Source organism: Mustela erminea, chromosome 14 (genome assembly GCF_009829155.1).
Source record: "Mustela erminea isolate mMusErm1 chromosome 14, mMusErm1.Pri, whole genome shotgun sequence".
In the NCBI taxonomy this organism is placed as follows: domain Eukaryota; kingdom Metazoa; phylum Chordata; class Mammalia; order Carnivora; family Mustelidae; genus Mustela; species Mustela erminea.
In genome coordinates this window covers 35,156,976-35,173,851 of record NC_045627.1, presented here as the reverse complement: position 1 = coordinate 35,173,851, position 16,876 = coordinate 35,156,976, and the positions used below count along the sequence as shown (strand labels likewise).

At 41.3% G+C, this 16,876-nt stretch overlaps 1 protein-coding gene across 1 annotated transcript in view; it reads left to right on the top strand.

Annotated features, from left to right (window-relative positions):
* The first annotated feature begins 402 nt into the window (after nt 1-402).
* The window catches only part of SLC25A16 (solute carrier family 25 member 16), a 47,050-nt gene continuing 30,576 nt past the window's right edge, over nt 403-16,876 (top strand). The window contains exons 1-4 of the mRNA XM_032312973.1: nt 403-687; nt 6,984-7,076; nt 12,500-12,633; nt 13,979-14,042. Of these exons, the coding sequence (XP_032168864.1) occupies nt 558-687; nt 6,984-7,076; nt 12,500-12,633; nt 13,979-14,042 (421 nt within the window). The 5' untranslated portion in view covers nt 403-557. The remainder of the gene's footprint in view (nt 688-6,983; nt 7,077-12,499; nt 12,634-13,978; nt 14,043-16,876) is intronic.

The following is a 16,876-nucleotide window of genomic DNA, read 5'->3' as shown; positions in this document are numbered from 1 at the left end:
GAGGCGATGGGGTGGAGTGGAAACGTAATAGGTAGTTAGGAAGGGCTGAAACTGAGGTTCAGCGAGCAGCTCTGTGAAGGCAGAACTGATTTGGTGGGAGATGGTGCAATCTCAGAGATTCCTGGAAAGAGCAGAAGGGAACCCAAGATTGGTTCTGGAAAGGATTCATCTGAGGTAGTTCAGAACGTAGCCCGATGGGCTGTTGGTTACAAGTCAGTGGATCGGAGAGAGCTTTCTGAGGTGGTGGGGTTTTGGTGGGTCCTTCCGCGGGGCCACGCTACTCCTCCGTTAGAACAGAAGAGGCCTGAAAAGCGAGGCGGGGAGTAGGGTCGTGGGGTGACGCCGGCTGAGGGAGGAGGCGAGCGCAGGCGACTCCCACTTGGGACCCGGGCCCAGGCCCCGCCCCTGGCGTACGCCATCAGCCCGCGCCGCGCTGCGGGTGTTATTCCGTCCCGCCCGCGCGGCGGTCGGTGCTCTGTCACCGCCCGCTGTGGCCATGGCCCCAGCCCGTGGCTTATAAATTGGCGACCGGAGTCCCCGACGCGGCCCTGGTCCTGATGGCGGCGGCGGCGGCGGCGGCGGCCCTGGCAGCGGCCGACCCCCCTCCCGCGATGCCGCAGGCGGCAGGAGCCGGAGGGCCCGCCGCCCGTCGGGACTTCTACTGGCTGCGCTCCTTTCTGGCCGGAGGTGGGTGTCTAGCCGGGAGGACCCGGTGGTAGTGGGGTGGCAGGGCAGGATCCGGGGCAGATACGGTGCTTGCCGCCGCGGTGACATTCTTGGACTCTGGCTGCTGCAATGCTCGGCTGGATATTTGCCCTGACCTGTGTGCTCTTTCTAATAATCACTTGACTACTGACAGCAGGATCCTGGGGAGGAAGGGCCTCGAGCTGTCAGGGAGCGGCTGGGGAAGTGGACGGGCCAAACAAGGACCCATTCTTCAGGGTTGGGTAGAAGGGAAAAGAGCCGGATCCTTTACAAAGACTCCAGGGTTTCAGTGAAACATTTCTGGGTACCTCTTTCTTTTATAAAGACCATAAATGACCCAGTATAGAATTGGATTTTGCCGTTTGCTTTAAAGAAAACAAATATTGGAGGACAGCTTTTTAAAGTTGACTAGGAAATTGTGCAAAATTGCCTACAACCAAAACTGGTTCCAGTTATTCTGGTAAACTGGTCTGTGGCTACATGACAGGTAGCTGGTGCAGCCCTTCTATCCGTGTCACTGTGAGGCCAGAAAGTTCATAATTGTCTCTTAAAAACTTCCTCTGCCTTTCCATAAAGAAGTGTTTTAGGTCTCTACCCTCTCTTAATTGATTGGTTGTCAATACTTAATTACTTGTTAAGACTGGGAATTTTTAAAATTCTACATTATACGAGCTTTTAGGAGGAGTATCTGTAGGGTGCAGTATTATTAAGAATTTATTTTGTTCTAGGGGCGCCTGGGTGGCTCAGTGGGTTAAAGCCTCTGCCTTCAATTCAGGTCGTGATCCCAGGGATCAGATTTTGAGATCGAGGTCCTCAGATGGAGGCCCGCATCCGGCTTTCTGCTCAGCGGGGAGCCTGCTTCCTCCTCTCTCTCTCTTTGCCTGCCTCTCTGCCTACTTGTGACTTCTGTCTGTCAAATAAATAAATAAAATCTTTTTTTAAAAAGAATTTATTTTGTTCTGATAAAAACAGCATTCATGCATTTATACAAGGAATATGATGAGTGCCCACTATGTGCCTGCTACATGTTCAGTGTGTATCAGGGAACAAAACAAAGATCCTGCAGTTTACATTGATTGGAGAGTTGAGAGGAGAAAGAGAATGAATAAAATGAGAAAGTAAGTTATATGGTATGTTAGAAGGTGATGATTGCAATGGGAAGAAGTAAAAAGAATGGGGCAAGGAAATGCGGAGGCTGCATGGGTGCAGTGTAAATAGGACAGTCATGGTAAGTCTCTTGGAGAGAATGACACTTGAGCAGACTTGAAGTAGTGAAGGAGTTGAGCAAGTTGATATCTCAAGAGGAGCATTTCAGGCCTTAAGAAAAGCTGTGTAGCTATAACCAAGTGGTTTGATGGCGAAAGGAGGTTAGAGGCCATGGGAGGCTGAATGAAGGGCTTTCCAAACAATTGTAAATATTCCAGCTTTTATTTGGAGTGAAGTAGGAACTGTCCAACTCTTTTCTAAAGTGTCTGTTCTATTTTGTATCCCCACTATCTTGTCAACATTTGCTGTTATCAGAGTTTTTGTCCTCTGTGTTTGTGTAGTTTTGTGTGTTTTTCCCTTTAAACAGGGGTTTAGAGATATATAATTGTGTTTTTTAAAAGAGATTTTATTTATTTATTTGACACAGAGAGAGGCAGGCAGAGAGAGAGAGGTGGAAGCAGGCTCCCTGCTGAGCAGAGAGCCGGATTCAGGACTCAATCCCAGGACCCTGAGATCATGACCTGGGCTGAAGGCAGAGGCTTAATCCAATGAACCACGCAGGTGCCCCTATAATTGTGGTTTTTAACTTGCATTTCCCTGATGACTCTTGGTGAATATCTTTTCATTTTCTTTTTGGCCATTTGTGTCTCTTGGTAAAGTGTTGCTTCAGATTTTTAGAAAGTGTGAATACTTTTGAAGAAGTTTGCCGTCCAAGAGATATGAAAAAATACCCTTGCGGGGGCGCCTGGGTGACTCAGTGGGTTAAAGCCTCTGCCTTTGGCTCAGGTCATGTTTCCAGGGTCCTGGGATAGAGCCCCGCCCGAATCGGGCTCTCTGCTCAGCAGGGAGCCTGCTTCCTCTTTCTCTCTGCCTACTTGTGATCTCTGTCTGTCAAATAAATAAAATCTTAAAAAAAAAAAAGAAAGAAAGAAAAAGAAAAAATACCATTGGGCAAGTTACCTTAGCCTCCTTCTGCCTCAGTTTTCATATCCTTTATTTATTTATTTATTTATTTATTAAGATTTTATTTATTTGACACAGAGAGAGATCACAAGTAGGCAGAGAGGCAGGCAGAGAGAGAGGGGAGGAAGCAGGCTCCGTGCTGAGCAGAGAGCCCAATTCGGGGCTCAATCCCAGGACCCTGGGATCATGACCTGAGCCGAAGGCAGAGGCTTTAACCCACTGAGCCACCCAGGCACCCCAGTTTTCATATCCATTAAATGGGAAAAGATTTCCTACTTTAGAAGGTTGTAATGATTAAATGAGACAGTAGCTGGAAAAGCCTTAGCATAGTGTCCTGAGTTAAATCTCTTAGTCTAGGGGCTCCTGGGTGGCTCAGTCAGTTGGGTGTCTGCCTTCAGCTTGGGTCATGATCCCAGGGTCCTGGGATCGAGTCCCACATGGGGCTCCCTGCTTCTTCTCTTCCTCTGCCTGAGAGTCCCTCTGCTTTTGCATGCGCTCTCCCTCACTGTGTCAAATAAATAAATAAAATCTTAAAAAAAACCCTCCTAGCCTGGTATATTGTACATGGTAAACACTCATAACTTGTTAATTATTATTGTTGATTAGCCTTGGCCACTATCTTAATCTCATTTGCTCAAAAGGAAGATAAAAGCTGAATGACCTAACTCAATGGATTGTTGTAATGATCAATTGAGTTATGAAGTAATGTGACTAAGTGAGTTAAGGTACTGTCAGAGGAAACTACTTATTGAACACATTCTAAATAATTTCATATATGGTTAGTTCATAATGACTGGGAAGATAAAGGACATAATATTGTGAAACCAAATATATCCGAATGCATATTATTTTAAGTTTATCCTCAATTTTGGGTAGCCATGACTATGATTTGCTTTAGTTCAGATAAAGGAAGCTTGATTTAAAACTTACATGTGGATTTAATATTTGAATACGAATAGGCATTTTATTTTTGGATATCTCAGAATATGGATTTTAATTAACATGAGTTACATGGTAGGCTATTAAATAAATGTGTGTGGACTTTGAGTGATTTTGTCCTACATTTTAAAAAGTTTATAGGGAGGGGCGCCTGGGTGGCTCAGTGGGTTAAGGCCTCTGCCTTCGGCTCAGGTCATGGTCCCAGGGTCCCCGGATCGAGCCCCGCATCACGCTCTCTGCTCAGCAGGGAGCCTGCTTCTGCCTCTCTCTCTCTCTGCCTGCCTCTCTGCCTACTTGTGATCTCTGTCAAATAAATAAATAAAATCTTAAAAAAAAAAGTTTGTAGGGGCTCCTAGGTCGGTCAATCGGTCAAGGTCTGAGGATTGAGCCCCACTTCAGGCTCCCTGCTCAGCAGGGGAGTCTACTTATCCCTCTTCCTCTGCCCCCTGCTCGTGTGCTCTTTCTTTATTTTGCTCACTCTCTCCCAAATAAATAAAATATTTTAAAAAATAAAAAGTTTGTAAAGTAGGGGCACCTGGGTGGCTCAGTGGGTTAAGCCTCTGCCTTCGGCTCAGGTCGTGATCTCAGGGTCCTGGGATCGAGTCCCGCATCGGGCTCTCTGCTCAGCAGGGAGCCTGCTTCCCTTTCTCTCTCTCTCTCTCTGCCTGCCTCTCTGCCTACTTGTGATCTCTGTCAAATAAATAAATAAAATTAAAAAAAAAAGTTTGTAAAGTAAAACTCTACATTCTTTTTTTTTTGTTATTGTACATTCATTTATTTTTTTAAAGATCTTATTTATTTATTTGACAGAGAGAGAGAGATCACAAGTAGGCAGATAGGTAGGCAGAGAGAGAGGGGGAAGCAGGCTCCCTGCTGAGCAGACAGCCCGATGTGGGGCTCGATCCCAGGACCCTGAGATCATGACCTGAGCCGATGGCAACGGCTTAACCCACTGAGCCAGCCAGGTGCCCCGATTTTATTTATTTTAGAAGGAGAAAGAGATCAAGCTGGGGGAGAGGGAGAGGGAGGAGCAGACTCCCAGCAGAGCAGGGAGCCAGATGTGGGGCTTTATCCTAGGACCACAGGATCATGATCTGAGCCAAAGGCAGATGTTTAACTGATTGAGCCACCCAGGTGCCCCCACATTTATTTATTTAATTGACATTTATTGAGTGTGTGTTATGTGCCGACCCTGTACTGAGTCTCTGGCAATATAGTAATAAAGGCGACCCACAAAATCCCAGTTTTTTTTTTTTTTTAATGATTTTATTTATTTATTTGACAGATGAGATCAGAAGTAGGCAGAGAGGCCGGCAGAGAGAGAGGAGGAAGCAGGCTCCCTGCTGAGCAGAGAACCCAATGTGGGGCTCTATCCCAGGACCCTGGGATCATGACCTGAGCTGAAGGCAGAGGCTTTAACCCACTGAGCCACCCTGGCACCCCAAAATCCCATTTCTTTTGTACTTCTGGATCAAATATGCAATAGTGAAGAGCTTAGTGTAATCATAAAAAGACACCAGAGACTTTTTACCTACCTTTTTATAGGGTAACAGCCTATTTTTTTTTAAAGATTTTATTTATTTATTTGACAGAGAGAGAGAGAGATCATAAGTAGGCAGAAAGGCAGACAGAGAGAGAGGGGGAAGCAAGCTCCCTGCCAAGCAGGGAGCCCGATGTAGAACTCTATCCCAGGACCCTGAGATCATGACCTGAGCCGAAGGCAGAGGCTTAACCCACCCAGGCTATAACAGCCTATTTTATCAAAGGCTTATAACATGTAAGGTAATTGACAAAATTATCTTGGTCATTTTGGGCTACTATAACAAAAATATCATGATCTGGGTATTTTAGAAGCAACTTCTTTCCTTCCTTCTTTCTTTTCTTACTTCCTTTTTATCAACCTGGAAGCTCCAGACACTTATTTCTTTCTTTCTTTTTTTTTTTTTTAAAGATTTTATTTATTTACTTGACAGAGAGAGATCACAAGTAGACAGAGAGGCAGGCAGAGAGAGAGAGGGAAGCAGGCTCCCTGCTGAGCAGAGAGCCCGATGCGGGACTCGATCCCAGGACCCTGAGATCATGACCTGAGCCGAAGGCAGCGGCTTAACACACTGAGCCACGCAGGCGCCCCAGACACTTATTTCTTATAGTTCTGGAAGCTGGAAAAGCCAGATCATGGTGTCAGCAGATTTGGTGTCTGGTGAGGACCTGCTTCCTCACAGACAGCATCTTCTCTCAGTGTTTTCACATGGTGGGAGGAGCCAAGGATTTCTCTGGGCTTTTATATAGGGCATTAACCTTGTTCGTGAGGGCTCCACCCTGCTGACCTCATCAATTCCTAAAAGCCTCACCTTTAATTGCCATCACTTTGGGAATTAGTTTTCAACATATCAATTTGGGAGGACACAGTTTATAGGAAAGAGTCTTCATATATTATTGTCTTAGAAGCATGCCAAGCTAGTAGGGTTGCCTTGGATTCTGACTTGCACTAAAGCTCATGTACACACATTACTGTCATCCATATATCTGTACAGTGGCATGTGGTAGGGACCAAATATGTAATTGCTGAATAAAAATGGGTATGCTGAATTTTATGGGTAAAAGTTGGTTGTTGTGGTTTTTTTGTTTTTTTGTTTTAAGATTTTATTTATTTGACAGACAGAGATCACAAGTAGGCAGAGAGGCGGGGTGGGGGGGATCAGGCTCCCTGCTGAGCAGACAGGCCGATGTGGGACTCAATCCCAGGACCCTGAGATCATGACCTGAGCCGAAGGCAGAGGCTTTAACCCACTGAGCCACCCAGGCGCCCCAAAAGTTGGTTGTTTCAATGAGAGAGTCATCCAGAAGAGGAGGTTATTTGAAACAGAGCCTCATGGTTGGGTAAATACCTTCAAGTGTCTGTCTCCATAACTACATTTAGCAAGATTCCCAGTGGTCATCAGGTATTAGGGGGAAGATTTACACTCTTCACATTTATTTTTAAGTCTGACATACTCAGTTATTAAGTTACAGGGAATGGGGGCCAATCATCTACATATCCCTGCAACTGGGAAGTTCTACCCATGGAGACCAAATTAGAAATCAGAAGGTATGCTGGCTGAATAAATAACAATTTCCACCTGGAAAGAAATGGTATGCAATTTCATGCTGACTGTTTAAAAATTTTGTAGGTATTGCTGGATGCTGTGCCAAAACAACGGTTGCTCCTTTGGATCGAGTAAAGGTTTTATTACAAGCTCACAATCACCATTATAAACATTTAGGTGAGTTAATGGATGTTAAAGATAAAAGTGAATGAAAACATTATCCATCTGCTGGCTTTGTTTCCCGGTGTGTATTAGAGTATAGAAAGAGTATGCAAAAGAGAGTTTAAGTTTGTGAGCAAATTTTGTAAGAGATTTATCTGTTATCTACTTTAACCTTTTCATTTGCAATAGTGATTGAATATATTATCATTTTAGGGTACTGATATTCTCTAAACCAAAATCTTATAATCATTGAAGTAAGTACTCTTTGTTTATTGGAATTAGAGTCATGTGCTTTCCAGACACATAACAGCTCAGCCTGATATCTTTTTTTTTTAAAGATTTTATTTATTTATTTGACAGAGAGAGAGAGATCACAAGGAGGCAGAGAGGCAGGCAGAGAGAGGGGGAAGCAGGCTCCCTGCTAAGCAGAAAGCCTGATGTGGGACTCGATCCCAGAACCCTGAGATAATGACCTGAGCCGAAGGCAGAGGCTTAACCCACTGAGCCACCCAGGTGCCCCTGATTTTTTTTTTTAAAGATTATATTTATTTATTTGTAAGAGAGAAAGAGGGAACACAAACAGGGGAAGCGGCAGGAAGAGTAGGCAGGCGGAGAAGCAAGCTCCCAGCTAAGCAGGGAGCTGGATGTGGGACTTCATTCCAGGACCCTGGGATCATTACCTGAGCCGAAGGCAGATGCTTAACTGACTGAGCTACCCAGGTGGCCCAGCTCAGGCTGATTTTTTAAAAAATTTTCTTTCTTTTTTTTTTTTTTTAAAGATTTTATTTATTTATTTGACAGATAGAGATCACAAGTAGGCAGAGAGGCAGGCAGAGAGGGGGGGGGGGGGAAGCAGGCTCCCCACTTGAGCAGAGAGCCCGATGTGGGGCTCCATCCCAGGACCCTGGGATCATGACCTGAGCCGAAGGCAGAGGCTTTAACCTACTGAGCCACCCAGGTGCCCCTCTGAGGCTGATTTTTAAAAAATAGCTAACAAGTGATGGAGATCAGATTTCTTTCTTTCTTTATTTAAAGACTTATTTAGATTTCTCTATTTATTTGAGAGAGAGAGCACACCTGTGAGTTGGCAGGGAGAGACAGAGGGAGAGAGAATCCTCTCCACTGAGCATGGAGCCTGACACAGAGCTTGATCCCATGACCCTGAGATCATGACCTGAGCTGAAATGAGAAACAGGCTGCTTAACTGACTCAGCCACCCAGGTGCCCCTATTTTTTATTTTTAATGTAATCTTTATACCTTTACACCCAACGTGGGGCTCTTATTGACCCTGAGATCAAAAGTTGCAAGCACTACTGACTGAGCCAGCCAAGCACCCTATTCCTTTAAACACCTAGTTGAACAAGCCTTCTAGAAATCTTAGTGTAAGCAGAATTCTGTGCAATTTTTATATATATGGATGAACTTACATTGTTAAAGAATATCAAGCCCTTGTTTGTTCCTTGCAAACATAAATGTCAGCCACTTAATTAACATGGATACTCTAATAATATGTCATTTGTAGGAGTAAGAAATTTTTATAACCTTTTTGGAGGGGATTTTGGTAATATGCATAAAAGATGTTAAAAAGAGGGGCACCTGGGTGGTTCAGTCATGAAGTGTCTGCTTTTACCTCAGGTAATGATCCCAGGGTCTTGGGATCAAGCCCGCCTCACCGGGCTTCCTGCTCAGCTGGAGGGCTGCTTCTTTTCCCACTCCCCCTGCTTGTGTTCCCTCTCTTGCTGTCTCTCTCTCTGCCAAATAAATAAAATCTTTTTAAAAAAAATCCTAAAAAGGTACATATTCTTTGAGTGTGCAGTTCTAGTTCTAGGAGGTTATTGTAAGAAGCTAATCAGAAGTGTGCTCAAAGATGTATATACAAGGATCAAATCATTATTTGTATTAGTCAAAAAACCAAAAAAACAACCAAAAATGTTCAATAGTAGGGAATTGGCTATGTTAAATAATAAGTATAATTGAAATGAATAAATATATCCATATATATCCATATATCCTATTTTCCAATCACACAGAAACTGAAAATAATACCAACTGGGGTGCCTGGCTGGCTTAGTCAGTAGAGAAGGCAACTCTCTCAAAAAAAAAAATTTTTTTTTTAAGGTAATCCCTATGCCCAACGTGGGGTAGAACTCACAACCCCAAAATTAAGAGTGGCATGCTGTACAGGCTGAGCCAGCCAGGTGCCATGAGCATGTGACTCCTGATTTTGGGTTAGCGAGTTCAATCTTCTCATTGGGCATCGAGCTTACTTAAAAAAAAAAAGTATTAGTTGACTAGGAAAAATGTTCATGATGTATTAGATAACTGAAAATGTATACAATGGTTTAATTATACTGCGTTTTATGTAAATAGCTGTTCTTAGACAACAGGTTGGAAAGACAGATGTTAAGTGGTTAATTTTCAATGGCGAAATTCAAGATAATTTTTCCCCCTCAGATAATATTAATACATGTTGAACATATATTACTTTTTCAATTAGAGGGGAAAAGATTTTTTTTAAGATTTTATTTATTTATTTGACAGACAGAGATCACAAGTAGGCAGAGAAGCAGGCAGAGAGTGAGAGGGAAGCAGGCTCCCCGCTGAGCAGAGAGCCCGATGTGGGGCTTGATCCCAGGACCCTGAGATCATGACCTGAGCCCAAGGCAGAGGCTTAACCCACTGAGCCACACAGGCGCCCCGCGGGGAAAAGATTTAAAAGAAAAAAAAATTAAAGGGGACAGAGGCCAAGAAAGAAATTATGTCAAAGCAGCTAACTCATAGCATTCCATTGCTTTATTAGGTTTATGCTTCAAATGATGTGTGCTCTGCATGACCTATGCAACATCACTGTGTAAGGAAGATGTTCTACAGAGTGAATAAGAGTCAGCTATTTTTTCTATAATGTATAGAGTTGTCAAGTCACTATGTTGTACACTTAAACTAATGTAACATTGTGTCAGCTATCTTCAATTTTAAAAAATTCAATTATTTTTCCAATGGTGTTTTTAAAATGTAACTTTTCTCAAAAAATGTAATGAATTTTTGTTATATATTAACCTTAACTCATTTTCTTGTCTATATTTTTAATACTAAGTAAGTATACTTAAACTGGAAAGGAAAAAAATTGCTGCCTTTTCTGTGTCCTGCAGTGAGCTCAGTGTGCTGCTCAGACATAGAATCAGACCTTTGAACTGATTGAGACAGTGTAAAAAAGTGGAAAGGAAGGAAATTGTTTTCTTACATTGTCCAAATTAAGGATAAAAAGGAGATGAATTATATTACTCTGTGTCTCAGGGTGTTTACCATAACCCAGCATATGAATATCTGAGCAGAATTGTTTTATTCCTTTAACCTCCTCCCCATGCTGGTTTATGTTGTTTTGTTTCCTGATTTGTAGTCATTAGATTACATATTCACATTAGATTTCACGCTCTACAGGGCTACATGCCATGGGTTACAGTGTTGCCCTACAAGGCATGCAGAATTTGAAATGGAATTCCTGGGGTGAAACGATGAACTGTTGGTATAGTATAATATGGAGTTTCATGTATCTTTAAAATACATAAGCCAAAAAAAATTATATATAGGTGTTTTAATTTTTTCTTTTTAAATGTTTTTGGCATTTTATTCTAGATGCCTCTTTTTATATGCATGCATAATTTGTAAAATTTTGCTTTTTTATTTTTATTTTATTTTATTTTTTAAGATTTTATTTATTTGTTAGATATTACAAGCAGGGGGAGCAGAAGGGGAGGAGCAGACTCCCCACTGAGCAAGGAGCCCAATGTAGGACTTGATCCCAGGACCGTGAGATCATGACCTTAGCCAAAGGCAGATGCTTAACCAACTGAGCCACCCAGGCATCCCAAGTTTTGCTTTTTTATTTATTTATTTTTTTTAAAAGATTTTATTTATTTATTTGACAGACAGATCACAAGTAGGCAGAGAGGCAGGCAGAGAGAGAGAGAGGAGGAAGCAGGCTCCCTGCTGAGCAGAAAGCCCGATGCGGGGCTCGATCCCAGGACCCTGAGACCATGACCTGAGCCGAAAGCAGAGGCTTTAACCCACTGAGCCACCCAGGCGCCCCAAGTTTTGCTTTTTTAAACATGAATTTTCACAAAGATGATGAAAATGTGCTATTGAATAAAACTTCTACTTTAGCTTCTTTTTAAAAATGTGTAACTTTACTTCTAAAGCATCAAAACTTTTTTTTTTAAGGTTTTATTTATTTATTTGACAGAGAGATATCACAAGTAGGCGGAGAGGCAGGCAGAGAGAGAGGAGGAAGCAGGCTCCCTGCCGAGCAGAGAGCCGGTTGCGGGGCTTGATCCCAGAACACTGGGATCATGACCTGAGCCAAAGGCAGAGGCTTTAACCACCCAGGCGCCCCTGTTGTTTTTTTTTTTTTTTTAATATTTATTTTATATATTTGATAGATAGAGATCACAAGTAGGCAGAGAGGCAGGCAGAGAGAGAGGGAGAAGCAGGCTCCCTACTGAGCAGAGAGCCTGATGTGGGGCTTGATCCCAGGACCCTGAAATCATGACCTGAGCCAAGGCAGAGGCTTAACCCATTGAGCCACTCAGGTGCCCTGTGATTTGTTTATGAGAAGTCTATGCTGCAAATAAGAGTAGTGACTGACATTAGTAGAATAAATAATATATTAATATGTAAGATTAGAACTCAGGCCTTTATCATCTTCCTTATTAAAGTGTTCTAATGGAAAGTTTCCCCCAAATTTAAATAGTTTTAATAATTTTTAAAATTTGTTTCTTTGGGGCACCTGGGTGGCTCAGTTAGTTGGGCATCTACCTTCAGCTCAGGTCATGATCCCAGGGTCTTGGGATCGAGCCCTGTGTCATGCTCCCTGCTCAGTGGGGAGACTGCTTCTCCCACTCTCTCTGACCCCCACTCATGCTTACTCTGTCTCTAGTGTGTTTTCTCTCTCAAATAAATAAATACAATCTTTTTAAAAAATAAAAATTGTTTCTTTTATTTAGCAATTCCCTTATGTAAACAAACCACACATGTATCTAGGTCAGTCTGGGAAATCTTCCTTTATCCTTTCAGAGTTAATCACCTGCAATGCAGTTATCTGGTCCTTGAATATATTTCTGTTAATATTTTTTAGATTGCTGTAAGTTAACATAATTTGTGATAATTGTAATATAATTTACTATAATGTATGGCTGGGGGTTTTTATGTTTTTGCTAAAATATGTTTTGTATTTTTACATGAGATATTTTTGTATAATTTGGACTTATGTATCTTAAGTAGGTTTAACTGCTAAACATATATTACTGTTCATGTAATTCCTCACACAGAATTATATCATGAATGATGGCATAGTAATCTTTTCTATGATTATCATGAAAATTTGAATTTAGTTTTCTCTGTTTTAATAGTATTTTTCTTCTAAACGTTTTTCTAAATATAGGAGTATTTTCTGCATTGCGTGCTGTTCCCCAGAAGGAGGGATACCTTGGATTATATAAAGGGAATGGTGCAATGATGATTCGAATATTTCCCTATGGTGCAATCCAGTTTATGGCATTTGAGCATTATAAAACGGTACTTGAACTTTTATCTTTCCTTTTTGTGTCCTTGAATATCATACTTAGTTGACAAGGCATTTACTTTGGCCTTTAATGTTACTTTGAGTGAATGGGTAAAGTAATGCCTTTTTGAAGGATAAAGACTTGTGGTAGTTTAAATTTTAAAATATAACTTAGTTTAGGAGTTATCTATTCTGGAATTGTTAGTCTTTTTTTTTTCTTTTTTTTTTAAAAGATTTTACTTATTTATTTCTTAGAGTGAGCACAGGCAGACAGAGTGGCAGGCAGAGGCAGAGGGAGAAGCAGGCTCCCCACTGAGCAAGGAGCCTGATGCGGGACTCGATCCCAGGATGCTGGGATCATGACCTGAGCCGAAGGCAGCTGCTTAACCAACTGAGCCACCCAGGCGTCCCATTTTTGAGCAAATTGTTTATGTACACACTTATGAAGAAGAGCCAGAATATACTCTAAGTTGTTAATAAATCCATTAAATATTAATAGCTTTCTAATGTGCCTTTTGTTTCTCGATTGTAGGAAAGGAACATTGTGGCTTTGGATTTTCTTACTAAATAAAATAGTGAAGTCCTTTTTTTTTTTTTTTTTTTAAAGATTTTATTTATTTATTTGACAGAGATCACAAGTAGGCAGAGAGGCAGGCAGAGAGATAGAGAAGGGGAAGCAGGCTCCCCGCTGAGCAGAGAGCCCGAAGCAGGGCTCGATCCCAGGACCCTGGGACCATGACCTGAACTGGAGGCAGAGGCTTTAACCCACTGAGCCACCCATGCCCCCCAAAATAGTGAAATCCTATGGTGAAAGTCCGGTTTTGAGTAATGCTTATCAGTTAGCATTTCCCATCCTACTCATTGACTTTCTCTTCTCTGTTGGACTGAAAGTTTATCTTCTCAAACATCTTAACACAGAAAATGGTGGAGTATGTGAAATTTCATAGAGTATCTTCAAAAGAAATGTAAGCAATAGAATGGGAACAACATTTTAAAGGTCATCAGTCAGAACTGATGTCATCAGTATATCAAGACTTCATTGCCTGTACTAGTATTTTATTTGTACTACTGCCACTCACTCTTTAAGTATATGTGGTCATCAATGTTCGATGTAGTGTATTTGGCAATTCTAAGTTAGGATTGTAAATGTGCAGAACTCGAGCAGAAGGCTACAAAGGAAATACCTGACCTGCTCACCAGGTGCTGTAACTCTGCTCACCTTTATACACTTGCGCTCGTTTTACTTATGTTTAACACTAATTTCCTTCTTAGTGGATTTCATAATGGATTTCATTATGAAACAGCAAAATGAGAAGTACTTAAAAATATTCCATTTAATTTGATGTTTTTGATTTCTAGTTAATTACTACAAAGCTGGGAGTTTCTGGTCATGTGCACAGATTAATGGCTGGATCCATGGCAGGTAAGAGGAGGGATGTATTTTCTTTCTTTCTTCTTTTCTCTTTCTTTTTATTTATTATTATTTTTTTAAATAGTTTTTTTATTTGAGAGAGAGAACACAGCAGGGATGGGGGAGAGTGAGAGGGAGAAGCAGAAGCAGACTTCCTGCTGAGCAGGGAGCCCATGCAGAACTTGATCCTAGGGCTCTGGGATCATGACCTGAGTCAAAGGCAGTTGCTTAACCAACTGAGCCACCCAAGTGCCTGGGTGTATTTTATTTCTGACAAATTAATTTTCTACTAAAATGCTTAATTTGGCTTAGGTAATATTTGTGACATTGATTAAGTAGCACACATTTGTCATCTTCCTATACTCAATTATAAAAGAAAGAATTAATATCCAAACTAATAAAAAATTTTTTTACAGCACAAAAAGGTAAAGAGGGGCTGCTAGGTGGCTCACTCAGTCGTTGAGCGTCTGCCTTCATCTGTAGTCATGATCCCGGGGTCATGGGATTGAGCTCCACATCGGGCTCCCTGCTCAGCGGGAAGCCTGCTTCCAAACCCCAACCCCCACTCCACCTGCTTGTGTTCTCTCTCTCTCTGTCAAATGAATAAAATCTTAAAAAAAATAAATAAATAAAGGAAAAGGTAAGGAAATTTAAATATACAACCACGTGAACAATGTACATTCCCTTTGACAATTCTACTTCTGGAAATGTTTATTTTTTTTTTCAAACATTGAAAAAAATAATGACTATAATAATAATAATAATAATAATACATGCTCCTATACAAATAAAATAGTTCCACTTCCTAGAAGCAATCTATTAGCAGTTTCTTATATATGCTTTTTAAAAAAAAAATTATTTATTTATTTGAGAGAGAGAGAGACAGTGAAAGAGGGAATACAGGCTGGGGGAGTAGGGAAGGGAGAAGCAGGCTTCTCACTGAGCAGGGAGCCAAATGCGGGGCTTGATCCCAGGACTCTGGGATCATGACCTGAGCCAAAGGTAGAGGCTTAATCAACTGAGCAACCCAGGTGCCCAGAACATTTTTTTTACAGTAATCTCAAGACTTTTCTATATCAATACATAGATCTTTCTTATTATTTTTAAAGATCTGATGTTATATTCTAATCTATGAATGTATTGTGATTTATTTAATCCAATCTCCTATTGACTGGCATTTGGAATATTTTCAGTTTTTTTTCACAAGTAATACTTGTGTTAGTATTTTTTTTTAAAGATTGTATTTATTTATTTGACAGACAAGAGATCACAAGTAGTCAGAGAAGCAGGCAGAGAGAGAGGAGGAAGCAGGCTCCCTGCCAAGCAGAGAGCCCCATTTGGGGCTCGATCCCAGGACCCCAGGATCATGACCTGAGCTGAAGGCAGAGGCTTAACCCACTGAGCCACCCAGGCGCCCCTACTTGTGTTATTTTATTTGTAGAATGTATTTTGGCAAGGGAAATTACTTTATCAAGGGATATGTGCATTGAAAATTTGATAGGCGTTGCCAAGCTGATCTTCATAATGCTTTCAATGAAATTTTCCCTTACATACCATACCTGTACTGGGTCTTACCAAATTTTTAATATTTAGTAACTAATTATGAGTAAGGTTGATCAGCTTTCCAATGTGTATTGACCATTTATGTTTCTTTCATTTTCTGCCTGAGTTGTTTCTATTTTTTAAATACTCATTTTTGCTTAAAAACTATAAAAAATTATTTTTATGAATTTGGGAATTAGGACATTGTTTTTTTCCTGTCAAATATTACTAATAATTTATATATCAGTTTTATATTTGTCTTTTAACCTCGTAATTTTTTTTTAGGGAACGTTATCCAAAATCCTCACACACATCCACACACCTGCATCCCCACACCAGTAGAAGTTGGGTTATGCTATCGCCTCAATATTTTTTATTTTTTATTTTTCATTTTTTTTAATTTTAATTTTTTTTTTTTAAAGATTTTATTTATTTATTTGACAGAGAGAAATTACAAGTACACTGAGAGGCAGGCAGAGAGAGAGAGAAGGAAGCAGGCTCCCTGCTGAGCAGAGAGCCCGATGCGGGACTTGATCCCAGGACCCTGAGATCATGACCTGAGCCGAAGGCAGCGGCTTAACCCACTGAGCCACCCAGGCGCCCCTATTTTTTATTTTTTTTAAAGATTTTTTTAGGGGTGCCTGGGTGGCTCAGTGGGTTAAAGCCTCTGCCTTCAGCTCAGGTCATGATCCCAGAGTCCTGGGATCGAGCCCCGAGTCGGGCTCTCTGCTCAGCGGAGAACCTGCTTCTTCCTCTCTCTCTGCCTACTTGTGATTTCTTTCTGTCAAATAAATAAAAAAATCTTAAAAAAAAAAAAAAAAGATTTTTAAAAAAATTTATTTATTTGACAAGCAGAGATCTCACATAGGCAGAGAGGCAGGCAGAGAGAGAGAGGAGGAAGCAGGTGCCCTGCTGAGCAGAGAGCAGGATGTAGGGCTTGATCCCAGGACCCTGGGACCATGACCTGAGCGGAAGGCAGAGGCTTTAACCCACTGAGCCACCCAGGCACCCCAGAATTTTGTATTATTATTTCTCTCTCTCTCTCTCTCTCTCTTTTTTTTTTAAGATTTTATTTATTTATTTGATAGAGATCACAAGTAGGCAGAGAGGAAGGTGGTGAGGGGCGGCGGGGGGTGGGTGGCAGAGAGCCTGATGCAGGGCTTGATCCCACGACCCTGAGATCATGACCCAGGCTGAAGGCAGAGGCTTAACCCACTGAGCCACCCAGGCGCCCCAAGTTTATTTATTCTTAAAACTTTTTTTATATTGATGATTTTTTTATGTTGATTTTTTTAATGTTTATT